The sequence below is a fragment of the Zosterops lateralis genome (genome assembly GCF_965231275.1).
Source record: "Zosterops lateralis genome assembly, chromosome: 9".
In the NCBI taxonomy this organism is placed as follows: domain Eukaryota; kingdom Metazoa; phylum Chordata; class Aves; order Passeriformes; family Zosteropidae; genus Zosterops; species Zosterops lateralis.
The window spans coordinates 2,628,610-2,654,693 of NC_139769.1; the positions used below are offsets into that span (position 1 = coordinate 2,628,610).

The window sequence follows — 26,084 nt, forward strand, 5'->3', positions numbered from 1 at the left end:
TGTTTTTGTTGTTTTTTTTTTTTTTTTTTTTTTTACATTATAATGGAGAACTCTTTAAGAATAATCAGGGAAAAGGCTTATTCAGCTTCAAAGAGAACTGAGAAAGTTCAGCATGTGCAAAGCAGGCTAAATATGTAAATATGTCATGGAATAGGCTAAAAGTGCAACAAATGTTTTGGTGAGAACAGTTCTTACCTTATGAAAACCAGCTTGACCTTTGATGAGGCAGTTTTAATGATTGCAGAAGCATTCTGGTGGCTTCTTCCATACAAGATCTGATTGTTTATCTGTTAAAAGAAAATGATTTTCATGTAAGTGGAGGAGTACACCTTGTTCTAATTTATACCACCAAGACTTCCAAGTTTACTGTGGGATAAGGAGATAAGACTCAAAAGAAAATGTGGTCTCCAAATCTTGATCTATATGAAACAGGAACCAATGCAGAGCTAATTTACTGTTATTAGTAAACCACAAATGAGATAAATCTTTTCTTTTTTTTTTTTTTTTTTTTTTTTTTTCCCCCACAGATCCCTTGAATGGGTTTTAAGGATTATTCCCAGATTTTTGGAAAACAACTTGATCTGAGGAGAATTATACAGATGTGACAACAGCACAGATGTTTAGACAGACCCTCCTGCACTTTGCCTGCAGGCTGTGGCCTTTTAGGAAAACTGGCTGCTAAGACTGTGCTGACTCCTCAGTTCTGCTGAAGGAAACAGGAGTGGGAGTCAGGGAGATGAAGGACAATTTAAGGACGTGATGCTGCATCCCTTTTGCAGTGATGGATCTTCACCTGAGCACAGCAGGCTGTGACACCAAGCCCTGGACACAAGGAAATACTGCAGCTTTCAGCATGAAAACATGACCCAGGTGGGCAGCAGGGCCATGGCAGCTGGACTGGTCAGCAGTGGAGTGGCCACAGCATCAGGGCAGTGACCAACCCCTGTGCTGGGCACTGCTGAGGCATCTCCTGTTCTGGGGTCAGTTTTGGGGTCCCCAGGCCAAGAGGGACATGGAGGGGCTGGAGTGTGACCAGGGGAAGGGTCTGGAGCCCCAGGAGAGGCTGAAGGAGCTGGGAAAGGAGCTCAGCCTGGAGAAAAGGAGGCTCAGGGGGTCCCTGACAGGAGGGGACAGCCAGGGGGCACTTGGGATCTGCTCCCAGGGAACAGGGACAAGAGGAGAGGGAATGGCCTCAAGTTTCACCAGAGGAGACTTAAATTGATTAGAGGGAAAATTTCTTCATGGAAAGGGTTGTCCAGTCCTGGCAGAGCCGCCCAGGGAAGTGATGGAGTCCCCATCCCTGGAGGGATTTAAAATCCCTGTGGATGTGGCACTTGGGGACACGGGGCAGTGGTGGCCTTGGCAGTGCTGGGGGAACAGTTGGACTCTGTGTCTTAGAGGACTTTTCCAACCTAAACAATCCTATGCTTCAATAGCGCAGTTTTTTCCTCCCACTCTAAATTTACAACATAATATTTACATTCACATTTGATATACCAATGCTGCTTAAAACAATAACGACAAGGGAGCCCAGGAACAATTTAGTCGTGATTATAGAAGGAATTTTTGTTACTGCAGATGTTTGTATTGGATTCTGGGTTTGTGATCTTAGAAGGATTTTTTTTTTTCATTCAAACAAGAAGTAACAGGCCAAGTCTCCCAGCCTGGTGTGATAGGGGCTAGTCAGACACACTGGGAATATTCACAAATCTTATTTTCAGCAGGTCAAAACATGATACAAGTTCATCAGTTAAATAAGGACAATGCAAGGACAACAATAAACCCCCTAATACTTGATTACTGATTGGGATTGAAGTGCAAAACTTTTACCTACCAAGTCTTTTATTGTACAAAGAGGGACCCAAGAAAGGTGTAAAAGGAAATAATATCACCATTCCCAAAGAATTAATATGGTTCTGTCTGCAACTGCCATGGTGGAAGAGGCAGGGTGAGAAGCATCATCCTGGGTTTTGCTTCATTAATCGAACATCAATTTAAAAATCCAGTGGCAAAAATGAATGTTCAGCTGCATTCTGGCTGCAAGCTCAACTTGAAATTTTCAGTGAGTTTGTTGACTTAATTTCTCTAAGTTTGAGAATAAATTGTTCACTGGGAATACTGTATGCTTTACAAATTATTTGGATTTAGTTATATTACCATCAATTTTCCTAAACAGCAGACTTCTTAGATTAAAATTTATAGTCTTTACTCTGGCTAAATTAATCCTGTTCTCTACATGTATCAAATAGTCCAAAATTTAATTAGCTGTGAGCTGGGTCTCTAAGTTATAATTATTTAATTACTCCAAAATGAAAGCATAATCAAAGTAATATATCTCCACAAGGTTTTGGACTGTCCTACAGAATTATTACACCCAGTACTAATTTTTCTTTTTTTTTTTTTTTAAAGCACACTTGCTTTTGCAAAATAAATTAATGCTCTGTTAGCTGCAGATACCACAGTGATGAGCAAAACACCAAAGCCCACTTCAATAAAACAAAACAGAGAACATCAAGGATTTCAGAAGAAACACCACTTTAAATCTTTCAAATTAAATAAAATAACACGTCAGATTAACCAAATAGTACTCTGGGAGTCAAAACCTGTAAATCTGTGCTTTACTTTTTGCAGCAGAGATTAGGAAAGGAAAGAAAAAGCCTCGACTAAGCAAAAGAAATAAACTGATCTAAATCAACCTCAACTCTTCTTTAAATGCCTCTTTCCATAAGTCCTTGGGAAATCAGCAGAGCTCAGAGAAAGATAAAAACTTGCTGCAGATACGAGGTCAGGTCAGCACACAAGTTCAGCCTTTAATGTAATCACACATTGCTTTATGGCAGATTTAATCACGGATCCCAAATGTACTGTTGCCTTCACCTACAAAAGTTTTGGTTTACAGTTTCATGAACTGAAGTAGCAGAAAGTACAAACTCACTGAAATCCGAGCTCTTGAGTTCAGAGGGAAAAATCTCCAGGATTGTTTGCTTCTCAAACTTTAATTTGCAGAAGAGAAACATTAGATATGGATATTAAAAAAAACCAACCCAACCCACACTGTTTTTACTACGTGGCAGTAATGGAAATCCATAAAATTAGTATCATCTGATTTTTATGAAAATCAAGTTAAATGATACCCCAAAGCTAGTAAAAACACTGGCTTAGCTTTCTGCAATAATTATTTCTTTGTACAATGCACTGGGTTCCTTCTTACCACAGGAATTGTAGCATTTCAAGACACAACCAGACTCCCTGAAACAATGGGGAAAGCTTCAAAATCCTTTTTTTTATCAGTCAAATTTTATATACCGAAACCCCATAAAGTACACCAAACTCCCAAATAACAAAAGCATGGGGTGAAAAAAAAAAATGGAGAGAAAATCTAATTAAAAAGTGAATTTTCCCTCTCCTCACCAAATTTCTTGCTGGGCACATGTTCAAACATGTGCATCATCTAAAGTGATCAACAGACCGTAAAATCCGTAAGGACAGAAAATCTCCTGCTCTGAGCTGGCAGCTGATCCCTGCGGTTCCCCACCTGGGGAGCGTGGAGAAAGGACATTGGGAAGCCACAGATTGCCTGTGCCCTCCTGCCCAGCAGCCTCCCCCTCTCAGCTTTACCTGCTGCCAGCTCAGAAATCACCACCCAAACTCAGCCTGGGATGGAGAACCTGCACACAAAGCACAGGGAAAAAAAGGGATTTGCATCTTCTCCTGGAAGGACCAAAAGGACACTGGAGTTTGTCCAGAGAAGCTGTGGATGCTCCATCCCTGGAAGTGTCCAAGGCCAGGTTGGACAGGACTTGGAGCAACCTGGGATAGTGGAAGGCGTCCCTGTCCAGGGAATGAGATGAACTTTAAGGTCACTCCCAACCCAAACCATTCTGTGATTGTGTTCTGTGATTCCACAACAAATAAACTGAGAATTGAATGCCAATCCCCCACATCTTAGCACAAAAATGGCATTGTGAGTTTGGCTGGGGAATTAATTTACTTGGGCAAAATAACTGCTGTATCTATTATATTATTAAAGCATAACTTCTATTTATCTAAGCACCCTAAAATAAAACAGCAATAAAAATGCATTTAGCACAAAAGCTCTCTGGCTTTGAGCTATGACAAAAACGGCATAAAGAAATAAAATGTAATAATTGTCTCTTGGGCAACAGTCCAGAATGGACAACAGGCAAACTTCCACAGTGATTTTTGACTCTGAACTCTGACTTTTACTCTTTCAAGAGGTGCTGTGGCCTCACAGAATAAAACACAGAAAAGGTTGGGTGGGGAAGGACCTTAAAGCTCATTTTATTCCAACCCCTGCCATGGGCAGGGAAAACTCCACACCCACATGAGCAGTTTCTTTCCAAATTCTGCCCCAAAAGAAAGGGAGATTCAGAATAAGAGGGCTCTGAACGGCCTGAACACTTAAAGGGTTTCCAGGACCCATAATATTGTGTCTACAGTATGTAATCAACCACTGGCATTCTCACTGGGTCATCCAGATATTTTAAAAATCATTCATCACGTTCTGAATAATTTATGGTTTCAGAGCAGAATTCCAATCAGACTTAGCTGCTGAAGTTCACAGATCAGGATATTTATTTCAACTGTATTAAAAAAAAAATCCAGTTTACAATTATATGTTAAGCTAAAATTACAGAGACAAAGTCAGTTTGGATGTCTCTGCTCTAGGGGTATAACACAGCACGAGCTTGGTTTATTAATAGAATTCAGTGGACTATCTCACAGGGAGATAATAATAATAATAATAATAATAATAATAATAATAATAATAATAATGGCAGGGTGGATTATCCAGAGTGGAAAAAAGCTCCTGACAGGACAGGCCCATGCAGAGCTGAGGAGCAGCAGGACTCGAGGCACAGGTAGAGCTCCAGGTGAACCTGCTGAGCCCCAGCACTTTGCCCAGCCTAACAAGGCACGAAGCAGGGCAGACACCTGCACCAAACCAGCACGAGAGCCAGGCAGGAGCACCACAGATGGTTTCTCCGCTTGGAAAAAAACAGAAAAGCAGAACTTGTGTCCTGGGGAAAAAAATTCTCCTGCACAGGGACCAAATTCTGACCCTAATAGTTTTCCCAAGTGTATAAAAGTAGGATGAAAGGATCCTCTTCCCTCAAAAAGCAGTTTTCTCCATCCAAAATACATCACTGAAGAGGTATTAAAAAATAACCATCACATGAAGGTTTTTTTATGTGGCCTGCATTTCCCTCAGTGTCAGGCTGTGAAAACAAGCCCCAAAAGGCTGATGGTGTTTGCAGAAGCTAAAAGTGAGCTGGAATTTCATCAGTTCAGCAACAAAAGGTTTTATGAATAAGGAGCTGAGACAGCCTGGCAGCATCCCACATCCTTAAATTGAATCCAATCAAACTCCAGTTCAAAAGAAAAATGAACAGGTAATATCTATCAGTCTAAATGGCCATCCCATTAACCTGAGCTCCATCTAAAGCCACAGGGAATAATCTGCACACCCTGCAGTGGCATCCTCTGCTTTAATGGAGCAAGACTGTCCAACTGGGGCATCCCAGGAATGCCAGAGGTTTCCCAAGATGTGAATTCCTTCTCTTGCTGAGACGTTCCAGTACTGAAAACTGAGGTGTAATTAAAGATACAGATGCAAATGTACTTTAAACATGCAACCAGACACGAGTTCTGTCATCTCACTGCACGTGGCTAATGCACAACCCATCCTTTTGTAATTAAGGATGGGGGAATTTTTCCTTTCCTATAAGGAACTGAACTCCTGTCCACGGGTGGCACATCTTAAACAGGACTGCAAAGATAAACAGGGTAGTTACTAAAGTCTCCTTGAGGTTTTTATTTGAATCTTGGCATTTTTGAGGTGGAGAATCTCACTTTCCTTCTACTGAAAGGAAAAAAGAACCCATCCAAACATTTTATTTCCAACTTAACAGGGAGAGGAATGAGGGCAACACCATCACTTTGGGAAGTGCAAAACCCTCATACACTTGACTGAGGTATATGTGATTAATCCCAGATGGTGCCTCTTTCTAGTACCTAACTTTAGCTCCTCTGCTCTACCAGGAACTACCTATGATATGCAGAAGAAAACAGTGCCACGAGTTCTTTCAACACACCCAAAATTTAAAAATTCTCCTTTTTTTTTACCATTAGAATCCAGTGTCAGGGATAGAAAAAACAACATTCTGAAGGAAAAAAGCGATTTTCTTGCCCTAGTCTACTATGACCCAAACTTTCATACCTTTTCTCACACTTACAATGAAATCAACTTCAGATGATGGTGTTTTTATAGCCAAAAAAAAAAAAAAAAGTGCTTTTTGTACTGTGTGTATTGAAACCCCCTAATTACAGAACTGTTAGACAGTGACAAATGCTTGGACAATTCTGACTATTCCCAGGGTTCCCCAAGGCAGTCAAACTGCTCTTTCTCAAATCGAGAAATGCGAGGAAAAAAAAAAAAAAAAAATAGGTGGTTTTCTGATTGCACAGAGAGTTGCTGAAAGATCAAAGCATCACCACCCACGGAGAGCAGCAGGTCAGCAAATCCCTGCTCCTCAGTGAGAGTCTCTCTCCAAGGGGAAGATCCCCAGGGATGGATGATTTTTTAAAAACCACTGAAGCAATCACGACGTGGGGAATCACTGCAGGTACCGCAGCAAAATGTCATTTTTGCAACAGCCCAAAAAACCACCAGATGAAGGGAAGGGAAAGCTGAGTTTTCAAGCTGAAGGTGAAGCAAGGAGACCGGAGAAAAAGTGAAGACAAAATTCTCCACTTGCTAACGAGCTCTCTTGCCTCGTGGGTGAACTCGTGCCAGACACAACTAAAGAAAATCAGTATTTTAAGTCGCAACAGATCAAAACAGATTACAGCATGAAATTTATTTTCAGGATGGGGAATATCCCTGTCATCTGTAAAAACACATATGGCGGCGTTTGAGGGGGTTTGGGCTTTTTTTTTTTAACATAAAGTGTGAATTTCCCTGTAAACCACACATGCACTCCAAGGATTGATTTACTGTCCCCTTCCCGCCTTTCAACAGCCCCTCCCCACGCAGAGCCTGTGAACATGCTGAGAGCACAGACTTTGCTGACAAGACACTGCTTTTCACAGGCCAGTGATTTTTGTTTCACTGCAAACACATTTACCTGCCAAAGGCCAAGTTCTCAGTTGGCATAAATCAGCACAGCTCCTTGCTCAGCCACCTAATTCCACTTTGCAGGCTTTAAATAAAGGTTCAAGATGCCTCTCCCTCCTTAAAAGGAACTAAAAGGAACAATAACCTCGAGGAGTTCATCCCCAAAGTGCATCCAGGAAACAGTTTTACTTCATTCATACCCAAAGAGCATCCTGGACACAATTTTACTTTGAGGAGTTCATCCCCAAAGTGTATCCAGGACACAACTTAACCTCCAGGAGTTCATCCCCAAAGTGCATTCAGGACACAACTTTACCTTGAGGAGTTCATCCCCAAAGTGTATCGAGGATATAATTTTGGAGTTCATCCCTAAAGTACATCCTGGAAACAGTTTTACCTCATTCATCCCCAAAGTGCATCCAGGACACAGCTTTACCTCCAGGAGTACATCCCCAAAGTGCATCCAGGACACAGTTTTACTTCATTTATCACCAAAGTGCATCCAGGACACAATTTTACCTCCAGGAGTTCATCCCCAAACTGTATCCAGGAAACAGTTTTACCTCATTCATCCCCAAAGTGCAACCAGGACACAACTTTACCTCCAGGAATTAACCTCCAAAGTGCATCCAGGAAACAATTTGCCTCCAGGAGTTCATCCCCAAAGTGTATCCAGGGAACAGTTTCACCTCCAGGAGTTCATCCCCAAAGTGCAACCAGGACACAGTTCTACCTCTAGGAGTTCATCCCCAAACCGTATCCAGGACACAACTTTACCTCCAGGAATTCACCCTCAAAGTGCATTCAGGAAACAATTTGCCTCCAGGAGTTCATCCCCAAAGTGTATCCAGGACACAATTTTGGAGTTCATCCCCCAAAGTGTATCCAAGACACAACTTTACCTCCAGGAGTTCTCCAAAGTGTATCCAGGAAACAGTTTTACTAGCAGGAGTTCATCCAGGACACAATTTTACCACCCAAAAGTGTACCCAGGACCCAGTTTTACCTCCAGGAGCTCATCCCCGATGTGCATCCGCCCGTCCCGTCCCGCGGGGCCGTCAGGATTGATCCCAACCACAAAGATGCTCATCCTGGAGCGGTCCTTGTTGCCAGCCAGGCTGAGCCCCAGCCCATTCTTGTCTTTCTCCAGCTCAATAATGTGCAATTCTCCCGGGAGATCTGCATATCTCTGCCTGATTTTTTCTGGGGAGGTCAAAACATAAAGGGAGTTAGAGCATAAAGTGAGTTACACGCAGATGTTCAACAACACACAAAGATGTGCCAGAAATTTATGGGTTCTCAGCAAAGAAGTGTTTTTAACAGAGGTCTTTTCAGCACAGACTCTAAAATACCATTTGCTCTGCGTGTATCAGTCACACAGCGAAATGCAGCATCAGCTGCAAGCACTGCTCACCATTAAACCCACACTATTTTAATTATTTGCACAACAGCCTGGCTCCAAAGCCAAACTTTTCTGAAAGGAGGGTAAACAAGGAAATTCCAGAGGCACCTTTACCTTACAAAACCTATCAAATTCAGGAAACTCTCGTAAAGTTCGAGCTGGTTAATTAACCACTGCGGGGAACTGAAGCACTTAATGGCTCCAACATTACTGCAAGCTCACATCTCAAGGTAAAAACCTTCTGCTTCCTCCTGGTGACTCAGGAATCTTCTCAGCACGCTCTGCTTAACTCCACGGGCTGATTACGCAGAGCAGATGTCAGTGACAATGGAGATGAGTGATTGCATTTCTAAATGCAGCCTCACCTGATATTAAGGTAGTTATTTGTCTTTCATCTGCACTTCAAGCATTCCTGGGACAGAGTTTGATGCATTTACAAAGTTATTCAGAGCACAGAGCGTGGCTGGGGATGCTGACAGGTTAATCTGAATGTTTTTTCACCACTAGCCTGCAAACATCTATCACCATTGCTGGGGAGGGCAGTTCTTTCCTGTCTGCTTTCCCTTTTCAGATTTTTAAAGCCAGTTTAAGGCACCACCTGCACCCTTCAGCTGGGCCACACATTTGAAAGAGCAAGTCAAAGTATATCCCTGTGGCTGGCTGTCACCTTTAGCACAGAGCCCAAGGTGAAAGAAACTGCTGCATTATGCATGAAAAGGAGAAATAAGGGATATTATATGTTCAGCCATATCCCTGAGTCAGCAGCAGGAGTTAGATCAATATTAGCTACTACCACTCTCCTGGGGAAGCATATTTTAATAGTATGATTTAACTGCTGTAGTGAATGTTCCCATGACAACCAGAAAGAGGGAAAAGAGCTGGGAAAGGTGAGAGGGAGGCAACCAAAAGTGAATAAAAAACTGCTGAGAAGAAAGAAGATGAGGTGGATGAGGTTCTTTCCACAGCCCCTGTGCTGTCAGGGTGATTTAGCTGAACAGGGGACATTCCCAGTGGCTCTTCTCTCCAAGGGCTCTTCCTGAGTAATTGTTCCAGCTGCAGCAGCCCCTTGTGCCTTCGCAGAGCCCACTGGGGCATGGAGAGCAGCTTCCCATCTCCAGCTGCACCCACAGGAATTACCCACACTGACAGCAACACAGGCACCAACCAGCTCTCCCCTCTTATTTACAGGCTGGCATTTTCCTGCTATGCTCAAAATCCCCAGGGTGTACAGTCAGGGTGAGATGTTATCCCTGGAAAGCTGCTAAAGCCCTGCAGAGATCTGCACAAAATCAGAACATCACAAAAAAAAACCCAACAAAAAAAAAAAAAAAAAAAAAAACAAAAAAACCAAACCAAAACCAAAACCAAAACAAAAACAAAAAAAAAACAAAACAAACAAACAAAAAAAAAAAAACAAAAAAACAAAAAAACAAAAAAAAAACCAAAAAAAAAACAAACAAAAAAAAAACCAAACAAACAAAAAAAAACCCAAAAAAAAAGACTAAAAGTTTAAAAGCTCGTTTGTTACTATCAATTATATGATAGTATAAAAATTCATGTAACTGTGTTAAGTGGCAATCCATGTAGCTGCATGGTTCTTTAAATGTATTTCTGAATTAATGGGGTCAACATGTAATTAGAGGAGTGGTTGGCTACATGGATTTGGAAACTGTTCTGTCTTCTTAGGAAGGGTCTCAAAAATGGTGTTCCTGAAAGCAAAGGAGACACAGCCACACCTGGTTTGTTCACAGCTCTGAGGTTTGATTTCTTTGCCCACAAGGCCAAGTCCAGACTTGAAGAACTCTCAGACATTTGCTGCCCACCACAATTAGACAAATAACTCATTAGAGCACAGCAAGGAGCTGCTGCACACCCCAGAACAAGGCACCAGCAGAAAAGGGTTTTTCTTATTGATTGCATTTTTGTGGCTAAAACTCAAAGAGTTGGAGCTGGAGGGCTGCTGTCCATCACTCTCTCTGCCACAGCTCCCTCCACTGCTTGTTGTACACGGGTAACACATCTCACTGCTGTTTGCCAGGAGCAAGGAAACATGTCCAAAGCATAATTTCAACAGCTCACAGCCGGGTGCACAGGCAGGAGCTGGAGGAACAAGGAACTCACACGCATTTAAATGCAGTGCAGATGAAGCTGCACATCTTCAGAGACTGCCTCAAAAGTAATTTCTGGCCTGTCAGTAAAAGCACTTGAAATTCCCCTGCAAGAACAGCCCTGCAAATACACGTTGCTCCAGCCTCTGCCTGCAGACAAAGTGCCTCTGAGACCCAGAGTAAGTCTGTAAATTCCATGGTGTTTCCTCCCCAAAATGAGTTTTCTCACATGGGAGAAATGCTGGCAGTTGAGAAGAACATGTATGTTCCTTTCTGAGCTGGGTTGAAACTAAAAGCGAGCTTTAGTCCTTTCAAAAATCAGTAGTTTGGGCAACTGCCTGGGATGGGACAAAACCCCACTAAAATTCTTGGTCTGCCCATGTTGGGCCAGGTCTGGAAACCTGGTGAGTTGAATCCCAGCTCTGCGCTCCAGCTGTGCCAAAATGCCCCACTGTGGGAACAAATCTTTGGGCAAAGAAAAAGTTTATCTGGGCAAAAAAGCAGAGACCAACTCCAGGGCTGGTTGCTTTATTTGTTAAGGGGCTGGGGTTGTTTCCTTTTGGGTTTTTTTTAAAGTGTTCTTTAAAGTGTTCTCTGTGTTATTTGTTGGAAAAAATACTTACTTACTTACAACAGAAGGAAGCTTCTGTGTGGACTGAGCCCTTGATTCTAAATTATCACATTCATTTCCAAAACAACTATTGCATGGTTTGCCAGGCTGAGGTGACTGAGAGGTAAAACAGAGGGAGACCAGGGAGGGATGTTCTGTGCCAGCCCCATTTCCACCCTGGCAGGAGGCACTGCTGTCCTGGAGAAGAGACAAGTAGAGACACCCCTGCTTTTAAAATCAACCCTCTCCCTGGACAACAGAAGGTTCTGGCTCTCCCCAGTCCCATCTCCTGCAGTTGAGCCCTTGGAAGGGCTGTCCTGGCCAGGCAATAAATGACAACAAATTCCCAGCGGTGCCAATCTGCAAATAAATATCCTCTGGGCATCCAGCTGACTTCCTACAGCACTGTCACAGTAGTCTCAGTTTGCCTCTTAATAAGGATCTCACAAAATTATTTTAAACAAGTATTTACTGCTTAAACAAACCTGCTTCTAAGGCATCTTCTTTTTAACACCTTTTTCAGCTGTTTGTTTTTTTTTTTTTTCTAGCCTCCAGCTGGTATCAGTTTCCAGCTCCCTGCCTATGGCTGGGGGAGCCAGTTAGCATCTGCTTTTGCAAAAAATTCCATTATGTGCCTTCATTACCAGGCACTTTAGGCGAGGCAATTGTAATTCTGTTGTTGCTGCATCACACATGGGACGCGGCGTCTCTTGTTTTGGCACTGCGCGGGGGCTGTTTCCACACTCGGTGACAACATGCCCATCACAACTCCTGCAAACACGTCCCCACCAAGGATATTCCACCAGCTAATACTGCAGCCAGCTCCTCTTAAAAAAAAAAAAAAAAAAACCCACACACAGATGTAGCTTGAGCCAAAAGCGCGAGTAAAACGCTTTAGTGATCGCTCCTGCAATGATATTTCCCGGCTATATTAACAGACAATTACATTTCAAAGGGAAACCCTGGAAATGGAAGACAACAAGCTCTCGAGCAAACCGCTATTATGCTGCTGCATATGTTTCCCTGCCTCAGCCACTGTTGCTATTATATTAAACGGAAAGATAAAAGGAATAAATGGGCACAATATGGTCAGGGGTGTTGGGAGTTTGCATGATCTAGTACTGCAACAAATAAATACACAATCTATCTGCAACACCAGAAGCAGACACCGCTCATCAGGAAGGCAAAAGAGCTCTTTAAATGACATATATATAAAGCACTTCCAAAGGGCTGGAGAGGCTGTTTCCCAAACCTGCTGAAATCTCCAGTGAAATGAGCTGAAAGGGAAGAGGTGCTGCTTTGGAAAATGGTGTCTCTGTGTGATGCAAATGAAGAGTCCAGCCAGAAAAGGTGAAAAGAGGAAAGAAAAGGCTCTGGATGACTCAGCGAGGTGATCTGGTTTAGTACCAAATGCTCAATATTAAAAAAAAATGTCAAGGCAAAATATAAAGAAAAGAAAAGAGGGGAAGAGACCACAGAGAGAGACAACAGCTGATATGTGAATATTGAAGGTGATGCTGAGGATTTTCCATCCCTTTCATGCTGCCTCAGACCTCTATTAGCAGCACACGCTGCCTTTTGGAGATCTCATTTATCAGCCTGTGCTCTTTCTACTAATGCGTTTATCTCCCATTTTTATCCCAGAGCACAAACCCTGGTTAGAGCCCTGGCCTTCCCCAGCAGAGCTCAGGCAGCAGTGCTGCAGCACCACGGCCACTGCTCCTCTCTGGGTAGTGCCAGACATCAGAATGCAGGCAGCATCCCCTGCACAGAGCCAACCTTGCATATCAAGCAACCCATTCCCTTCTCGATTTCACTGCAAACATTAAAAAAAATTAATGTAGGAAGTCCCTGGGAAGCTAACCCTAGAGCTGGGAGGGCAGCCCGTCTAATTTACTGATTACAATTTACAAGAACCTAAATAAGCATATTGAAGGGACCATAATTGAACAAATGGGGTTTAGAATTCTCCCTACTACTAATAATATAATAAGCTTATTGTTTTAATCTTCCCACTAGCCCTCTGTTCAGCTCCAAGGAGGCAGACAGTTCTTCAAACCTTATCTCAAAAATGATGCACTCATCTGTTTTCATAAGCTTTAAAGAAAAAAAAATAGAGTACTGCTGCAATGCTTTTGTCAACTCCATCAAATTGTTGCAATTCTTCTCTCGGTGATCAGCAAATATGGGAAAAAATAGGGCAGTTGTATTCAAAAATGGAAATGGAAGGGCCAGAGATCCTGTTCTCACCAGTCCCCCTTGCTCAGGTGATGAGAGACATCCTTGTAAGTGCTGTTAAACCAAACCTGGAGGCATAGAGAGTTCCCTACCTGACCCAGAGACTCAGCATCCCCTCCAGTGTCCCTCTGACATCCCTCTGACACCACTTGGCTCCATATGCACCCTCTGGAAATCATTTACCAAACCTGAAGTGACGAATTCCAGAGAAAACCAACACTCAGCCTTCTTATTTTCCCTTTGGCAGACTTCAACCAACTCTTCCAGTCAATAAAAAAAGCCCCATGGCCCCTTCTTCCCCAAAATACTGTCAGCCAAAATACTCTTTGCATTACTTTTAAATTCCATAAGGGAGAGAGCGTGCACCAGGAGGCACAAACAGCCCAGGTGTGAGCTGCACACCCTGACAAACACAGCTCACCCCACCTCAAGTGAAAAACAAGCAGGCCTTCAAGTCTCTTGGGACATTCTTACCCTAAGCTGAAGATTCCCTCTTTCCTCTTGTTTTGTGTGCGGGATTCGGGCTCTTATTTGGGATCTCCAAGTTTCTCCTCGCTGCTCCCTCCAGCTCAGGCTCCAATTCTGTTTTGCTCTTCTCATCCTCAGCTCATAGAAAGAAATTTTCCTTCTCTCCCAATGCTCTCCTTAAATCCCACCTGTCCCTCACATCACTTTTTACAGCAGAAGGTGGAAATTTCTGCTGGTGCTCGTTAACCCATCCAGGAAGGAGGGGATAATGAGAGTCTCCACAATCCCACTCAAGTACCATTTCAGCCTGAGCAGGTGGCATTTAGAAATTGTTACCCATTAATTACTTCTTCCTACAATCAAGGGAACCATCACAAGAAAAGTCACTGAAAACCAGGGCAACTGTGGTCCATAATATCAGATAATCCACCTCCAGTGCTTGCAACATTTCACACAAATGGAGTTTTTACCAACAATTTTTTTTCCTTTTTCAGGCTCAAAGCTTCATTCTACAGCTGCACCTCATCTAAGTTCTCCGAGGAAGAGATATTGTGTGTTTTCCTTCTTTTAATTAGATTGAGAAGCCCACGATGAGTCTGTTCACACCCATGTTTATCTGGGACCTTTTAAAAGGAGATTTAGTGGAAGGGAGGTAAATAGAGCATCTCGATGCTAATAATTGCTGATAATAAGGGAATCTGCCTTCCCCTGCACACAATCCTTCCACTCATTTGCCCTTCAAATGATGCAGTAACCCCCAGGAAAGCACTTGGGTTTCCTCAGAAGTGACCTCCTCTGGGTGCTGTGTGCTGTGGCAATCAGTGACTCACTGGAGCTGAGCTTGGAGTGCTCCTGCTCAAGCTGATCAAGTTGCAGCATCCAACTGATGCTCCCCTTTGGGAAGAAAGCACTGGCAGTTCTGGGAACCTGGGTGTTTCCTCCAGATAGGAGACACTCTGCTGGAGCATCACGCTGCCACTGCTTGATTAGACACAATCAAAGAGCAACAAAGACCTTTTTTTTTTTTTTTTTGTCCTTTTGATAAAATCCACCATAAGGATTTTACAAATGGTGACGTGTAAAAACAGATCACGTCGTGGTTATTGCCTGGGCCATGGAAATGCCAGACTGAAGGCATTTAAATCCTTAAAAATGTGAGGTAGGCTCCAATGACAGCTGCTGTAGACCCTGTTTTAAAGAGAAAACCTCATAAAAACACGCTAATGTAAATATTCCAAGGTATTTTGTGGCACTGTGCAGTTGAAGTCACTCAAAGCCAACACCCCGCACTCTCTAGAGCTCCTGGAGCATCCTGGAGATAAGGCTCAGTTATCTCTGCTGCAGCTCTCTGGGAAGCCTGGCTGTGAGAACAGGGCAGGAACATCAGGGAAAGACTGCAAAGTCCCAGGGAAATTCCAGCTGTCACCTGGCACTGAGCACCAGGGATCCCCGAGGATGCAGCAGCATCACTCCCAGCTGCAGCGACAGACGAAGCTTTAACGACCCCTTTCACAACTGAGTTTTGGGGAATATCTCCCAGATGGGACAGAAATTTCTTTCCTAACCTCCTCTCAGAGAACCTCAGGATCTCAGGAGGTGGGAGGAAGCAGATTTTCTCACTTTGCTCTGGAACGACCCATTCCCTACATTTGGATTTGGATTTGGATTTGCTCGTTCATTTGATGTGTCTGAATATTGGGAATTCTAATCCATTGCTTTTCCCCACTTGGTCTCAATGCAAACAAATGAATATTGTGAGCATTTAAATTCTTCCTCCCCTGACAGGAATAATGTAAGTTGATCCTGACAGTGTTTAATCCTTAATAATGATGTTCCTACAAAGCGACTGGCATTATCTTGGAATCTTTCTGCATGGAGTCTAATTAAAGAGAACTGTGTCAGGCTCTTGTCAGAGACTGAGTTTGTTACCTAATGAAGACTTTTAGGGGACCAGTGGTAAGTTACTGCAAGAGGCAGAACAGACAACACCTCTTAGAAGTCGAAGTGATGAGACATTTCTCACTTAATGATTCATTTAATTCGAATAATTTAAGAACCTGAAGTAAGAGCCTGAACCTCCTCCATCTAGAGTGGGACTAGAGAAATTTGGATTTAATAATAAAGATTTTTTGAGCAGCGAACACAGCCTGGGTTGATGAGCCCGAAGATCTACAAAACATTCTTCAAGGAAGATTTCCAGGGGAACTGCCACGTGTTGTGAAATGCAGGGAAAAACTCAAACAATGTAAAACTTCAATAAAATCACAACAGTTGCACTAACAAGCTGTAAAAATAAAAAAGGACTAGGGAGCTGGTTGTGGAAGAGCAGGTGAAGAGGAGGAAAAGATACTGAGCACTGGGATAAGAGATGGTGCAGAGTCCCAGCCCTCTCTGCTGTGACACAACAAAACCACGTCACAGCAGCTCCACAATGACTACATTAAACTTTTGGATTAAAAACACCCACCCCACAAGCCTTAAGTTTGCTGGCACAGCAGTTTTTAAATATGCTGTGACAGTGATTAATCAGATTAAAGCTGGATGAATCACTGGGACTGTAAAGCCCAGGAAAATGCCCACAGAGCTGGGCTGGGAATTACAGAGAGAGCCTTAACAGCCCCACAGAAGATTGATCATGATCAGCTACTTCAGCTGTGAATTAATTCAATGGCAATCTTAATGATAAATTTTAATCCTCTTTACTATTTTTAGGTTTTAGTTGTTTTGCTGAAGATTGATTGTAACTGTCAAGCCAGTTACTACAAAAATAGATTTCCTTGCACCAAACTATTGTATTGACATTGCACATTCCTTTCTTATGCCTGCCATGGGGATCTAGGTGTTTTAAGTATATATATATATAAGCTATATAAATATTTAAGGAAATATAAAATTTGTGATACGTTTGGTTAATTAATTAATTAACCACGTCAGATATGGTGAACAACTTTCCTTCTATACTTCTTATTTTTTCTTAACACCATTTACTGTTTGCATTTGGACAGAAATGAGAATGCAATTAAAACACCAACAACAGCCTTGTAATAAAAACCCTGCACAGGAACACGCCAATTATGATTAACACAAGGAAAAATGTCTTCAGTGCCACGTTTTCCTTTAAAACTGAGATCTTTAACAGAAGCATAGTTATTCTCCTGGCAGATAAGTAGTGATCAGACCTGGTTTTAAATGGTCTAATTTCCAAATTTCCACTTTGCCAAGGGTCCCCTCCTGCCTGTCTCTGGGTTTCACACACAGCTCGTTGTGCAGTGACCTTGGAGGAGGCTCTGCCACCCCACAAACACCTCCACAATTCTCCAGCTGACAACTCTCAGCTTCACACTCCCAGCTTTTATTCACAGGCCGGCAAAGAAAAATATCCTCTCTCAGCCCCTAACAAGTTGCTCAGGTTTGATAAGCTATTTTCATTCCTGCTGAAGGGGTTGTGCAGAGAAAAGCTCTTTTGTTTCAGGCTGCTGAGGAAAAAGGCAAAAGCTGGATTTTTACTACGGTCAGTGCTGGGTCCAGATTCCTCTCAATTCTCTGGGTGCACACATACTTTAAATGAAAAAAAAAAAGCTATTCAGGAAAATTATGCTAATGGGTTAGAGTGTGCTCAGATCTCCATGCAGATTGCCTTTTAAAACTTCCAGTGCACGTTAAAAGCAGAAAATGCTTGATTTAAATGAAATGCAAAGCCAATTTAAATTAAAAAGCAGCTAAATATTAAAAAAGCTGCATATCTAGCTTTTAGAGAAAATGAGGTGACAGTGAGTTCACTTATGGAAAAGACCTGACCAGCTCCACAATGCTGTTCAGATGGTTTATCTCTATTTTTTTTTAATTTTTTTTTTTTAATTTAAGTGGTTATCATTATTTTGTTTAAGGTTCACACCTGCTTTGTCTTCCATCAAACCACCTGCAGCTCCTCAAACATTTACAAACTACCTGAGTTTTGAGCCACCAAACTGTCCTTGAGCCATCAGGCTCTGTTTGGGTACAAACCTGAGTTTCCCAATGTCACGGCTTGCCTTTGATTGCTGAGGTAAAACAAAACATGAGTGAAAAATGACTGCGACACCTGGCACTGCTGCAGGTTTTCTGTGCCTTGGAACAAAACAAATGCACACCCACAATTCCACCTGGAGGCCTCTCCTGTTGATAAACACACAACAATCATTCTCTTGCTATGCATTTCCGTTTCTTCCGTTACCATGTCCCAATTTGTGGTGTCTCCTGTGTCAATCACAGCTCTCTGATTTTAGATCATGTTTTAGCCCTGAAGAAGTGGAGATGAAGGAGAAGGTCCTTCCTCCCTCCTATGTCCAAGTCAGTTCTTGTTCCAGACCTCTGCAAATCCATTCCTCCTTCCTAGAGGAGGTTTTCAGCAGAAGAGGATGACAAAGTGAACACTTCTCATATAGATAAACCACCAAAATATAAAATTCCAGGCTGAAAACACACTGCTGGATTATGGCTGTGTGTTGCTTTGGCAAAAACCACTACAGGCTGTTGTTGCAAAAAGAGAGAAGCACCAACTAAATAAAGAATTCATCCAAAGGTCTCTTCTGAAAATGAGACAACAAGAGTTTTAGGGAGAGTTTTCAACTGTCTTATGTGACATAAATTGAAGGTAAGTGAGCACCCAGTGCTAATGAGAACACAGAACTTTTTCTCTTTTTCTAGCACTGCAAATGTTAGTCAGGCAGCAACTTCTGCATTTACAGCTGTTAAATTCCTCTCCCACCAGGTGAGGCAGAGGAACCTGGACAGAGAAATGGGTAACAATTTCTCTCCACACAAATCCCCCACTGAATAATCCTGTGAACTCACAGAGCAGTTGCACGTTCTCCCTAAATAAGCCATAAATCATATTTAATCAGCTGTCCTGAGAGTCTATTGGAGAACTTAATCAGGTTTGTGCTGCACTTATGACATCATAACACTTGACAGATTTGATTAAATAAACCAATATTTTTGTATTAGAAATTCTATTCTGATTATTTTGAAGCTCTCCAAAGGACAGAGCCTGGCAGACCTGTTTCCTCTTCCACAAAAGAGTAAAATGAAAGTGCCAGGGTCAGACACCTTTCCCTCAAGTAAGAGGTGCTAAGCAAGACATTAATTTTTCTGCAGAAGGAAAACTGTATCACAAAGAAGTGAACAGAGTATTTGAAGAGTTGATTTCTCTTTTTTTTTTTTAAAGAAGCAAAGTATGTTATTAGACAACAAATGGCTTCTCTTCTAATGTATTTAATGAAATAAAGATATTAATGCATTGCGCTTTGGGCATTTTTGAAATGAACACAATTATAACCAGGAAATTGATGATGTATGTGAGCAGAGACTTGCAATATGTCAAGCACTCTCTCTTTTTTACCTTCTGGCAAAAGAAATCCATCTCCAAGGATTAATCCAGGAGGAAGAGCTAAATGGATAAACTTTACTATATTAAATAGACGCACTTTTTCCACTCTGACTGGAGGAGGAAATCAACTAAGAGAAAGTTAAAAACTAAACGCCTGAGGGAAAAGTAAGAGTGGGGTATGGTAATTTTTACTGTAATTCTTTTGGCTTGATATTCAATAGAATTTTTTTTCCCCCTCTTATGGAATTTAACCTTCAAAAAAAGATGATTCAGATGCATCCACAAGTTACTCCTCAGCAATAAACACTGCCTTTTGGGTGAGCTGGAACTCCGTGGATCCTGCTTTCTATTCTATTTTATTTTTAAATTCACATGGCCACCTGACCTCTGGGAACTGTGGTGTGGAGCTCCACAAGTCTCAGGATGCTCCGTGTCTCTTCTGACAGATGGCCAAGCAAGGCATCCAACAGATGGCAAAGCCACCAAAGAGATGCCAGGTCTTCCCAGTGGCAGCCCAGGGGTCGTGCTCCAGTGTTTATTAATTATATTTCAGTCTCTTAATAGAGATTAAGTGTAGTTCTAATGGGGTAGCTAATTTTATTCTGGTTTTTGTTGGTTTTTTTTACAGGAATGCAGCATATCCAACCAACCTCCCCCCTGTGCAATCCAAGCTCCTGCTCCCAAAGCTCTGGACTGGCAGTGAATCTCATGGTGGAGCAGGGGTCTCAAAGGTGCTGTAAAAAGTCCATGAAAATAGGCAGGAGAGAAAGCTGATAAACACCCAAAGGCTTTGGTGTGAGCTCACACTTTAATGAAGTCAGAGAATTCTCTCCAGGGGAAGCCTCAGGGAGGCTCCAGCCACAGGAAAAGCTCCAAGTGGAGCTCACACCTTCCTCAACACCCAAGCCAGGTGAATGGGAGACACAAATCTGCAGGATTCCAGGTTCATGAGCTGCAAAACTCATAGCACCACTCATTAAAACCCTCACAACCTTCCCCATCCCCATTCCACAGCATCCCTCCTGCACACACAAACAGCAGCCACATCCTTCTGGCCCCAAAAGGCTCTGCTGAGCTTCCCAATTCCTCACAAAATCCCTTCCCACCTCTTTCACAAGCTGCCCCTGCTCATCCTGGCAGAGCTCTCCTTGCTCCCTCATCCATCACATCCCTGTCTCATCCCATTTTTTCCCCTTCCACTCTTCTCCCAGGCCTTCAGGGATACCTCACCAGGCACCACACTGGCAGGCTGGTCCCTCAGTGGCTTTCTGCCCTTGAAAAACAGTGTTTAAAAACCCACATACAATCAATATTTTAAAAATTACATGATCTACACTTGTAACAACTCAATCTTGAAATGAACTCCTGCTCTAAAATTACAGCATTGTCTACTTAAATCCATTAATGATGCACAACAAAGTGATACTGTATTAATCCTTAAATAGTCTGTCATCTCCCTGAAAGAATAACAGGTTACAAAATGGATGGAGGAAATGACAGCCAAACCTTATGGGTTTAAACCAGATTTTTTTTGCCAAACACCTGAGGAAAAAAACCCAACTTCTTTCTGGTTCAGATCCTTGTGTTAAGCTTTATAGCTCAGTGCAGAAAAATGTCAAGATCTGCAGGTCCAGGTGGAGGTGAGGCTGGCACAGGGAGCACCAAGGGAATCTCATCCTTTCTCCTTACTCAGCTCAGACTGAGCAGTGATTGCACAGTCACAGCTCTGGCAGATTCCAGGACTGTCACACACTGTAGTGACACAGGAGATAAACTCTGGTGATGTTTTGGCACACAGGGATGGAGGCCCAGTAGCACAAGGCCTCCAAAAGCCATTTGGGAGGTGAAATCTCTCTCTGCCCCCACAGCACAGCATTAAGAGCCATAATTTAGCTCCACATGCAAGTGCACACACCAGAAAATGCCCTGTGCCCTCCCACCCTCTGGCTTTTCCATTCAAATTCCTCCCAGTTTGGAGAACATGGCTCATCACTAACAGCACATTGCAAGTGTGAGAACTTATCTTCAGTATCTTGTAATATTCCCAGGACCATCACACCATGGAAATGATCATTTCTCACCTCACCCTAAGGAGTGGGAAGTCTGAACTTTTCTAGAGATACAGAGTTCAGGGTACTACACAAGCATAACATTCATTAGGTTAAAAAAACTCAACTTTGGCTTACAACTCTGAAACTGCAGAAAAAACTCACCAGAATTTATAAATCTGTGATAACTTGCTTGTTTTTCAGTTAAAGGGACACAAAACCCCTCTGGAATTACCTAATGCATTGAAACAAAACAAAACAAAACCCCCATTGCTCAAAGCACTTGGTACCTACAAAACAATCACAAATGACCTGGGCAAAGTCAAGGTTTCCCACTCTCAGCTTCAGATCATTTTTATAACTCACCTGCAGTTCTGTCCATCACCTGAGCAGGAGGTCTCCAGTTCAGCTGGCTCAGCTGCTGGGATGGCTCCTGGCTCTGTCTGCACCAAGCAGAGGAGCAGAGTCCTCCCCCAGTGCTGTCCTTCCCCCATGAGCACAGACAGTCCCCTCACCTGCCCTGTGCTCCTCTCGTGCCCTCCTGACTCACAAATCCCACTGGCTCCACTCAGCTCCCTTCTCCCTCTCATTCCCCAAACAACCCCAGCATCTGATGGAGCATTAACTCTGCCCTTGAATCCTGAATTCCAGCTGTGGATCCTGACAGGCAGGACAAGGGCAGGGCTGGGAGCTCACAGCCCCTGACCACTGGTACCTGATGTGCCATCACTGATGCTGGAAATGCCTTCCCAGTCCCCTGGATTCAGGAATGTCTCAAGGGAGGTGTCCCAGCCCTTCCCAGCCACAGCAGCCCAAATTTGCTGCTTCTTTGCTGACAGAATCATGGAGTACTTTGGGTTGGAAGGGACCTTAAAGCTCCTCTCATTCCTGCCATGGGCAGGGACACCTTCCACTATCCCAGGTTGCTCCAAGCCTTGTCCAACCTGGCCTTGGACATTTCCAGGGATCCAGGGGGAGCCACAGCTTCCCTGGGCAACCTCAGATGACAACATTTCCTCTAACAACTTTTTGGGGAAGCAGAGAGAGAGAAGCACAAGGCACGATCTCCAAGCACTGATGAAGAAAAGAGACATGCCCATCATCACTCTGATTATAAAAGGCTCATTATTGCTTGTGGGGCAGCAGAAAGAACCACCTGCCCTTCAGCCAGCTGTCACATCTCCTCTAAAGGCAATATGGCAAAAAGTCTTCTGAATTTGGTGATAAAATAGAGCTGCTCATCTGATGCAGCCAGCACACACACACACACAAATGTATCTGCATATAGATTTCCTTCCTTAATGTCTTTAGCTTGCAATCAGTTTTCAATACACACATGGCCACTACAAGGCATAAAGCAAATTTTCACTGGTCTGCCACACTGTACTCTAGCACACCTGGAGATAAATGCTCTGGATTGCTCTTTAAATGCCACCTACCCTGATAAAGAGCAATTACACACCTGCTCAAACTGATGAGCGGCCCCTAAGCCACGACACGGAATAAGGGAGAATCAAGTCTTCAGACTGAGAAACAAAAAAAAATAATTTCAACTTTCTCCTGACAATACAAGAAGTGGTTCTGGACAGCTGCCTCAATTGCTGCAATACTGTGCAAAACTAGGTAATGCCTGTAAAGAATAAAATTATTGTCATTTGACATTTTTTATATTTCCCTTCTGTTAGAGCCTTACTTCCTCTATACACTGGGAGCAGCTACTGCTTAAAACCGAGCAGACCATTTTGTTACAGAGCTATTATGCAAATAATGTGCTCTGTATTCTAACTAGAAGCAATGCTGTGCTAGTCTGGGCAAGACATGAGCCACTGTGGAGTTTTCTTTTTAATTTTTTTTTTCTGTGCACTGGAGCAACATCATTTACGGTGGTAATGATGAAAGAGATATCTCCTCATCTAAAAATCAGATTATTAGTCAAGAATATAAACACACAACCACCTTTTACGAGCCGGTGTCTGCCTTTCATTTATCTGCTTAAATATTTACATCCTTTTAACATATTTTTAGTTGCAAGTCATTGCAGTGATATTAAGAGCACTTTGGTGAGAGCAATGCATAAAAAAGACCTACTTGGATCATCCTCTCTTAGCAAGTTTGTACCTGTGCTCACAGATTTATACCACAGACATTATCTTCTATCTGAAATTACTTATCTGTAGCACCGGAGTGAGATCAAAGATCCCACACAACATCAGCCACCTGCACCCAGCCCCAGACAATGTAATAACGTTGTAACATCAAATCAGGGTATTTCATGCCCAGCATCTCTGGGTACCTGGCTGGGGTTGGAAGAAAAGATCTTACCTAAGAACAAATGCAATCTCAGGCAATATTTAAAGATTAGATTATCCTTCACTGCAAATAGCTCATTTGTTTACTATCACGTTGCTTTATTCTTGCTTTGCCTCCTTCTACCAAGAAAATGCTGAATATTCAGTTTAGATTCCCAGCAGCTTTTTATTTTAGTCTAAAAACATTTACCTAACACATTCTTAACAAGCAAAGTTAAGAAAATCCAGCCATCTGTCTCTGCATTACAATAACAGTTATGGAAGAGTAGATTATTCTATACAGCAAGAAATTTAATGCTATGAATTCTTATACTTTAAGCACTGTGTGCTCCAGTCAGTTTTGTATACAAGAATGTTGAGCACTGGCACACACAGAAGCAATGATTTATCAGCAAACACAAGAGAAAAGATTTTTTAAAGATATTAAATGCATTTGATATTCCAATCATGCTATATGTCCATGCTTCAAACTGAAGGAGGTAAAAAAAAAAAAAAAAAATCTCTGCTATTATTTTCTTTCTCCAGCACTTCACTAGTTCTAAATTATCACTAAAAATACTTAAAAAATGACTTGCTGGAAACAAACACGACACAGAGACAAGACGTGAATCCTTACCTGGGAAACCCCCTTGTACCATTGCTGTACCAGCATGTACTCAGGAAATCTGCATTCCTGACAAACATTCAGGGCTGTAAAGCAGCTCAAATCCTCATCACACACAGGCTCAGGGCTTGTCTTCCTTCTGACGACCTTGGGCCTATTTTCCTGAGATTTTTCTCTCCTTAAGGGCAAACCGTCTGTCTGCTTCTATTACTAGATGCCATCAATTACATTAATTTCGGGCTGCCCACGAGCTCCCACTTACATCTGCCAGCAGAGGAGAAGCTGCCTATGGAAGCAGGCAGGGAGAGCAGCACATCCCTGGATTCCCACATCTGACCCAGGGATGCTCCCAGCTGCTGTTTGTGCTCTGCCAGCATCCGAATGACATCTCCATCCCCAAACACGAGTCACCCCCGGCGTGTCTTGTGTGGCTGGCAGCCTGCAGGTGCCTTCCTGCTTAATGCCTGGCAAAGGAGCAGTTAATAATCTTATTTACCTGAGCATCCTTTTCTCTGTGAGCTAAGGGGGTTAAAAATTAATTTCTCCCTCGCAAATGGCTTCATTAAATCCGTTATTCCCCGATGCTGCAAAGCCTGAAGCTTCCCAGCACTGATGTGTGCTTGTGGCACAGGGTTTGCTTGTTTTGTTTTGGCTTTTTGTTTTTTTTTTAATGTCAGAAAACAAAAGCAATCTGTCATTATAAGCATAAAAAGGCTCAAACTTCATCATAACTTGTGTTTTGTTGAAACCCCAGACAAGCAGTATTAGTTTCGCTGCAATGAATGCTGAACTGAAATGCTGAAAAGACTCAAAATCCTTCATTTAGTAATTAAAAAAAAGCAAAGATAAAAATCTCTCTCTGAATTTATAAACATACTTAGTTATTTTGGGAAGTCCTACTAATTCTCTCTTCCAAAAGCTACATTTAAAAACAACTCAAACTACTCGGTTATTTCGTTAATATCATTAATTTGTTCATTTTTAAAGTTCATTGTCCTTCCTTTAGAATATGTCTCACAGCACACACACAGCCATCTGTTCAGTGCATTATGTCAAGCACACAGTAAAAAAACCACAAGAAGTCCCAGCTGCAATTTTACTATTACTTCATCAAAAATGTAATTTCCTCTCGCAATACTTCATCAGATGATAACTGTGCGTGTGATTCACAAAGAGAGTGAGGAAACCAGCCCAATAACAAAACCCCAAACGAACCCACAACCTCAAAGTGCAGTGACACCACCTCCCTCATCCATCCCAGAGTGGCAGAGCAGCTCTGGGGCTCTGCCCAGCGTGTCCTGGATCTGATGTTAGGGCTGGTTACAAACCCCACGTTATTTGAGCTAATTAGGGGTCAGAACTAGAATGGGAAAAGAAGATTAACAGCACAGAGTCACATTAAATAGAGATTAACACAGAGCTGAAAAATGAAAGTCTCTGCTCTATTTGTCTAATCCTGGCTCTTGCCTGATCTAAGGAAATCCACCGTCCTAAACACACTTGGTACTATATTTAAGAACATGAAATCTTGCAATTACTACTTTTGCAATATTTTATTTTTATAAAGCTTGAAGCGTTTTTTTTTCCAAGCTGCATCTTCCCCTTTGAGCATCATCTCTGTTTGCTGTTGATTGCAGTGACATCTATTGGAGAGGCAGTGCTTGGCTGCACGAGCTGCCTCCACTGAGGATCAACATTTTCAGGTGATCCCCCCCAAAATGAAAACTAAAAGTTAGGATTGCTTTTCTCTTGTTTCAGCACAACTTTGTTTAAATACCAGCTCCAAACAGA

General features: G+C 42.5%; 1 protein-coding gene across 3 annotated transcripts in view; it reads right to left on the minus strand.

The window, feature by feature from the left end:
• The window catches only part of PATJ (PATJ crumbs cell polarity complex component), a 140,943-nt gene that overhangs the window by 48,534 nt on the left and 66,325 nt on the right, over nt 1-26,084 (minus strand). For all 3 annotated transcript variants that reach the window (XM_083867477.1, XM_083867479.1, XM_083867478.1), the window contains 2 exons: nt 8,145-8,341; nt 196-287 (listed from right to left, as the gene is read on the minus strand). In XM_083867477.1, the coding sequence (XP_083723603.1) occupies nt 196-287; nt 8,145-8,341 (289 nt within the window). The remainder of the gene's footprint in view (nt 1-195; nt 288-8,144; nt 8,342-26,084) is intronic.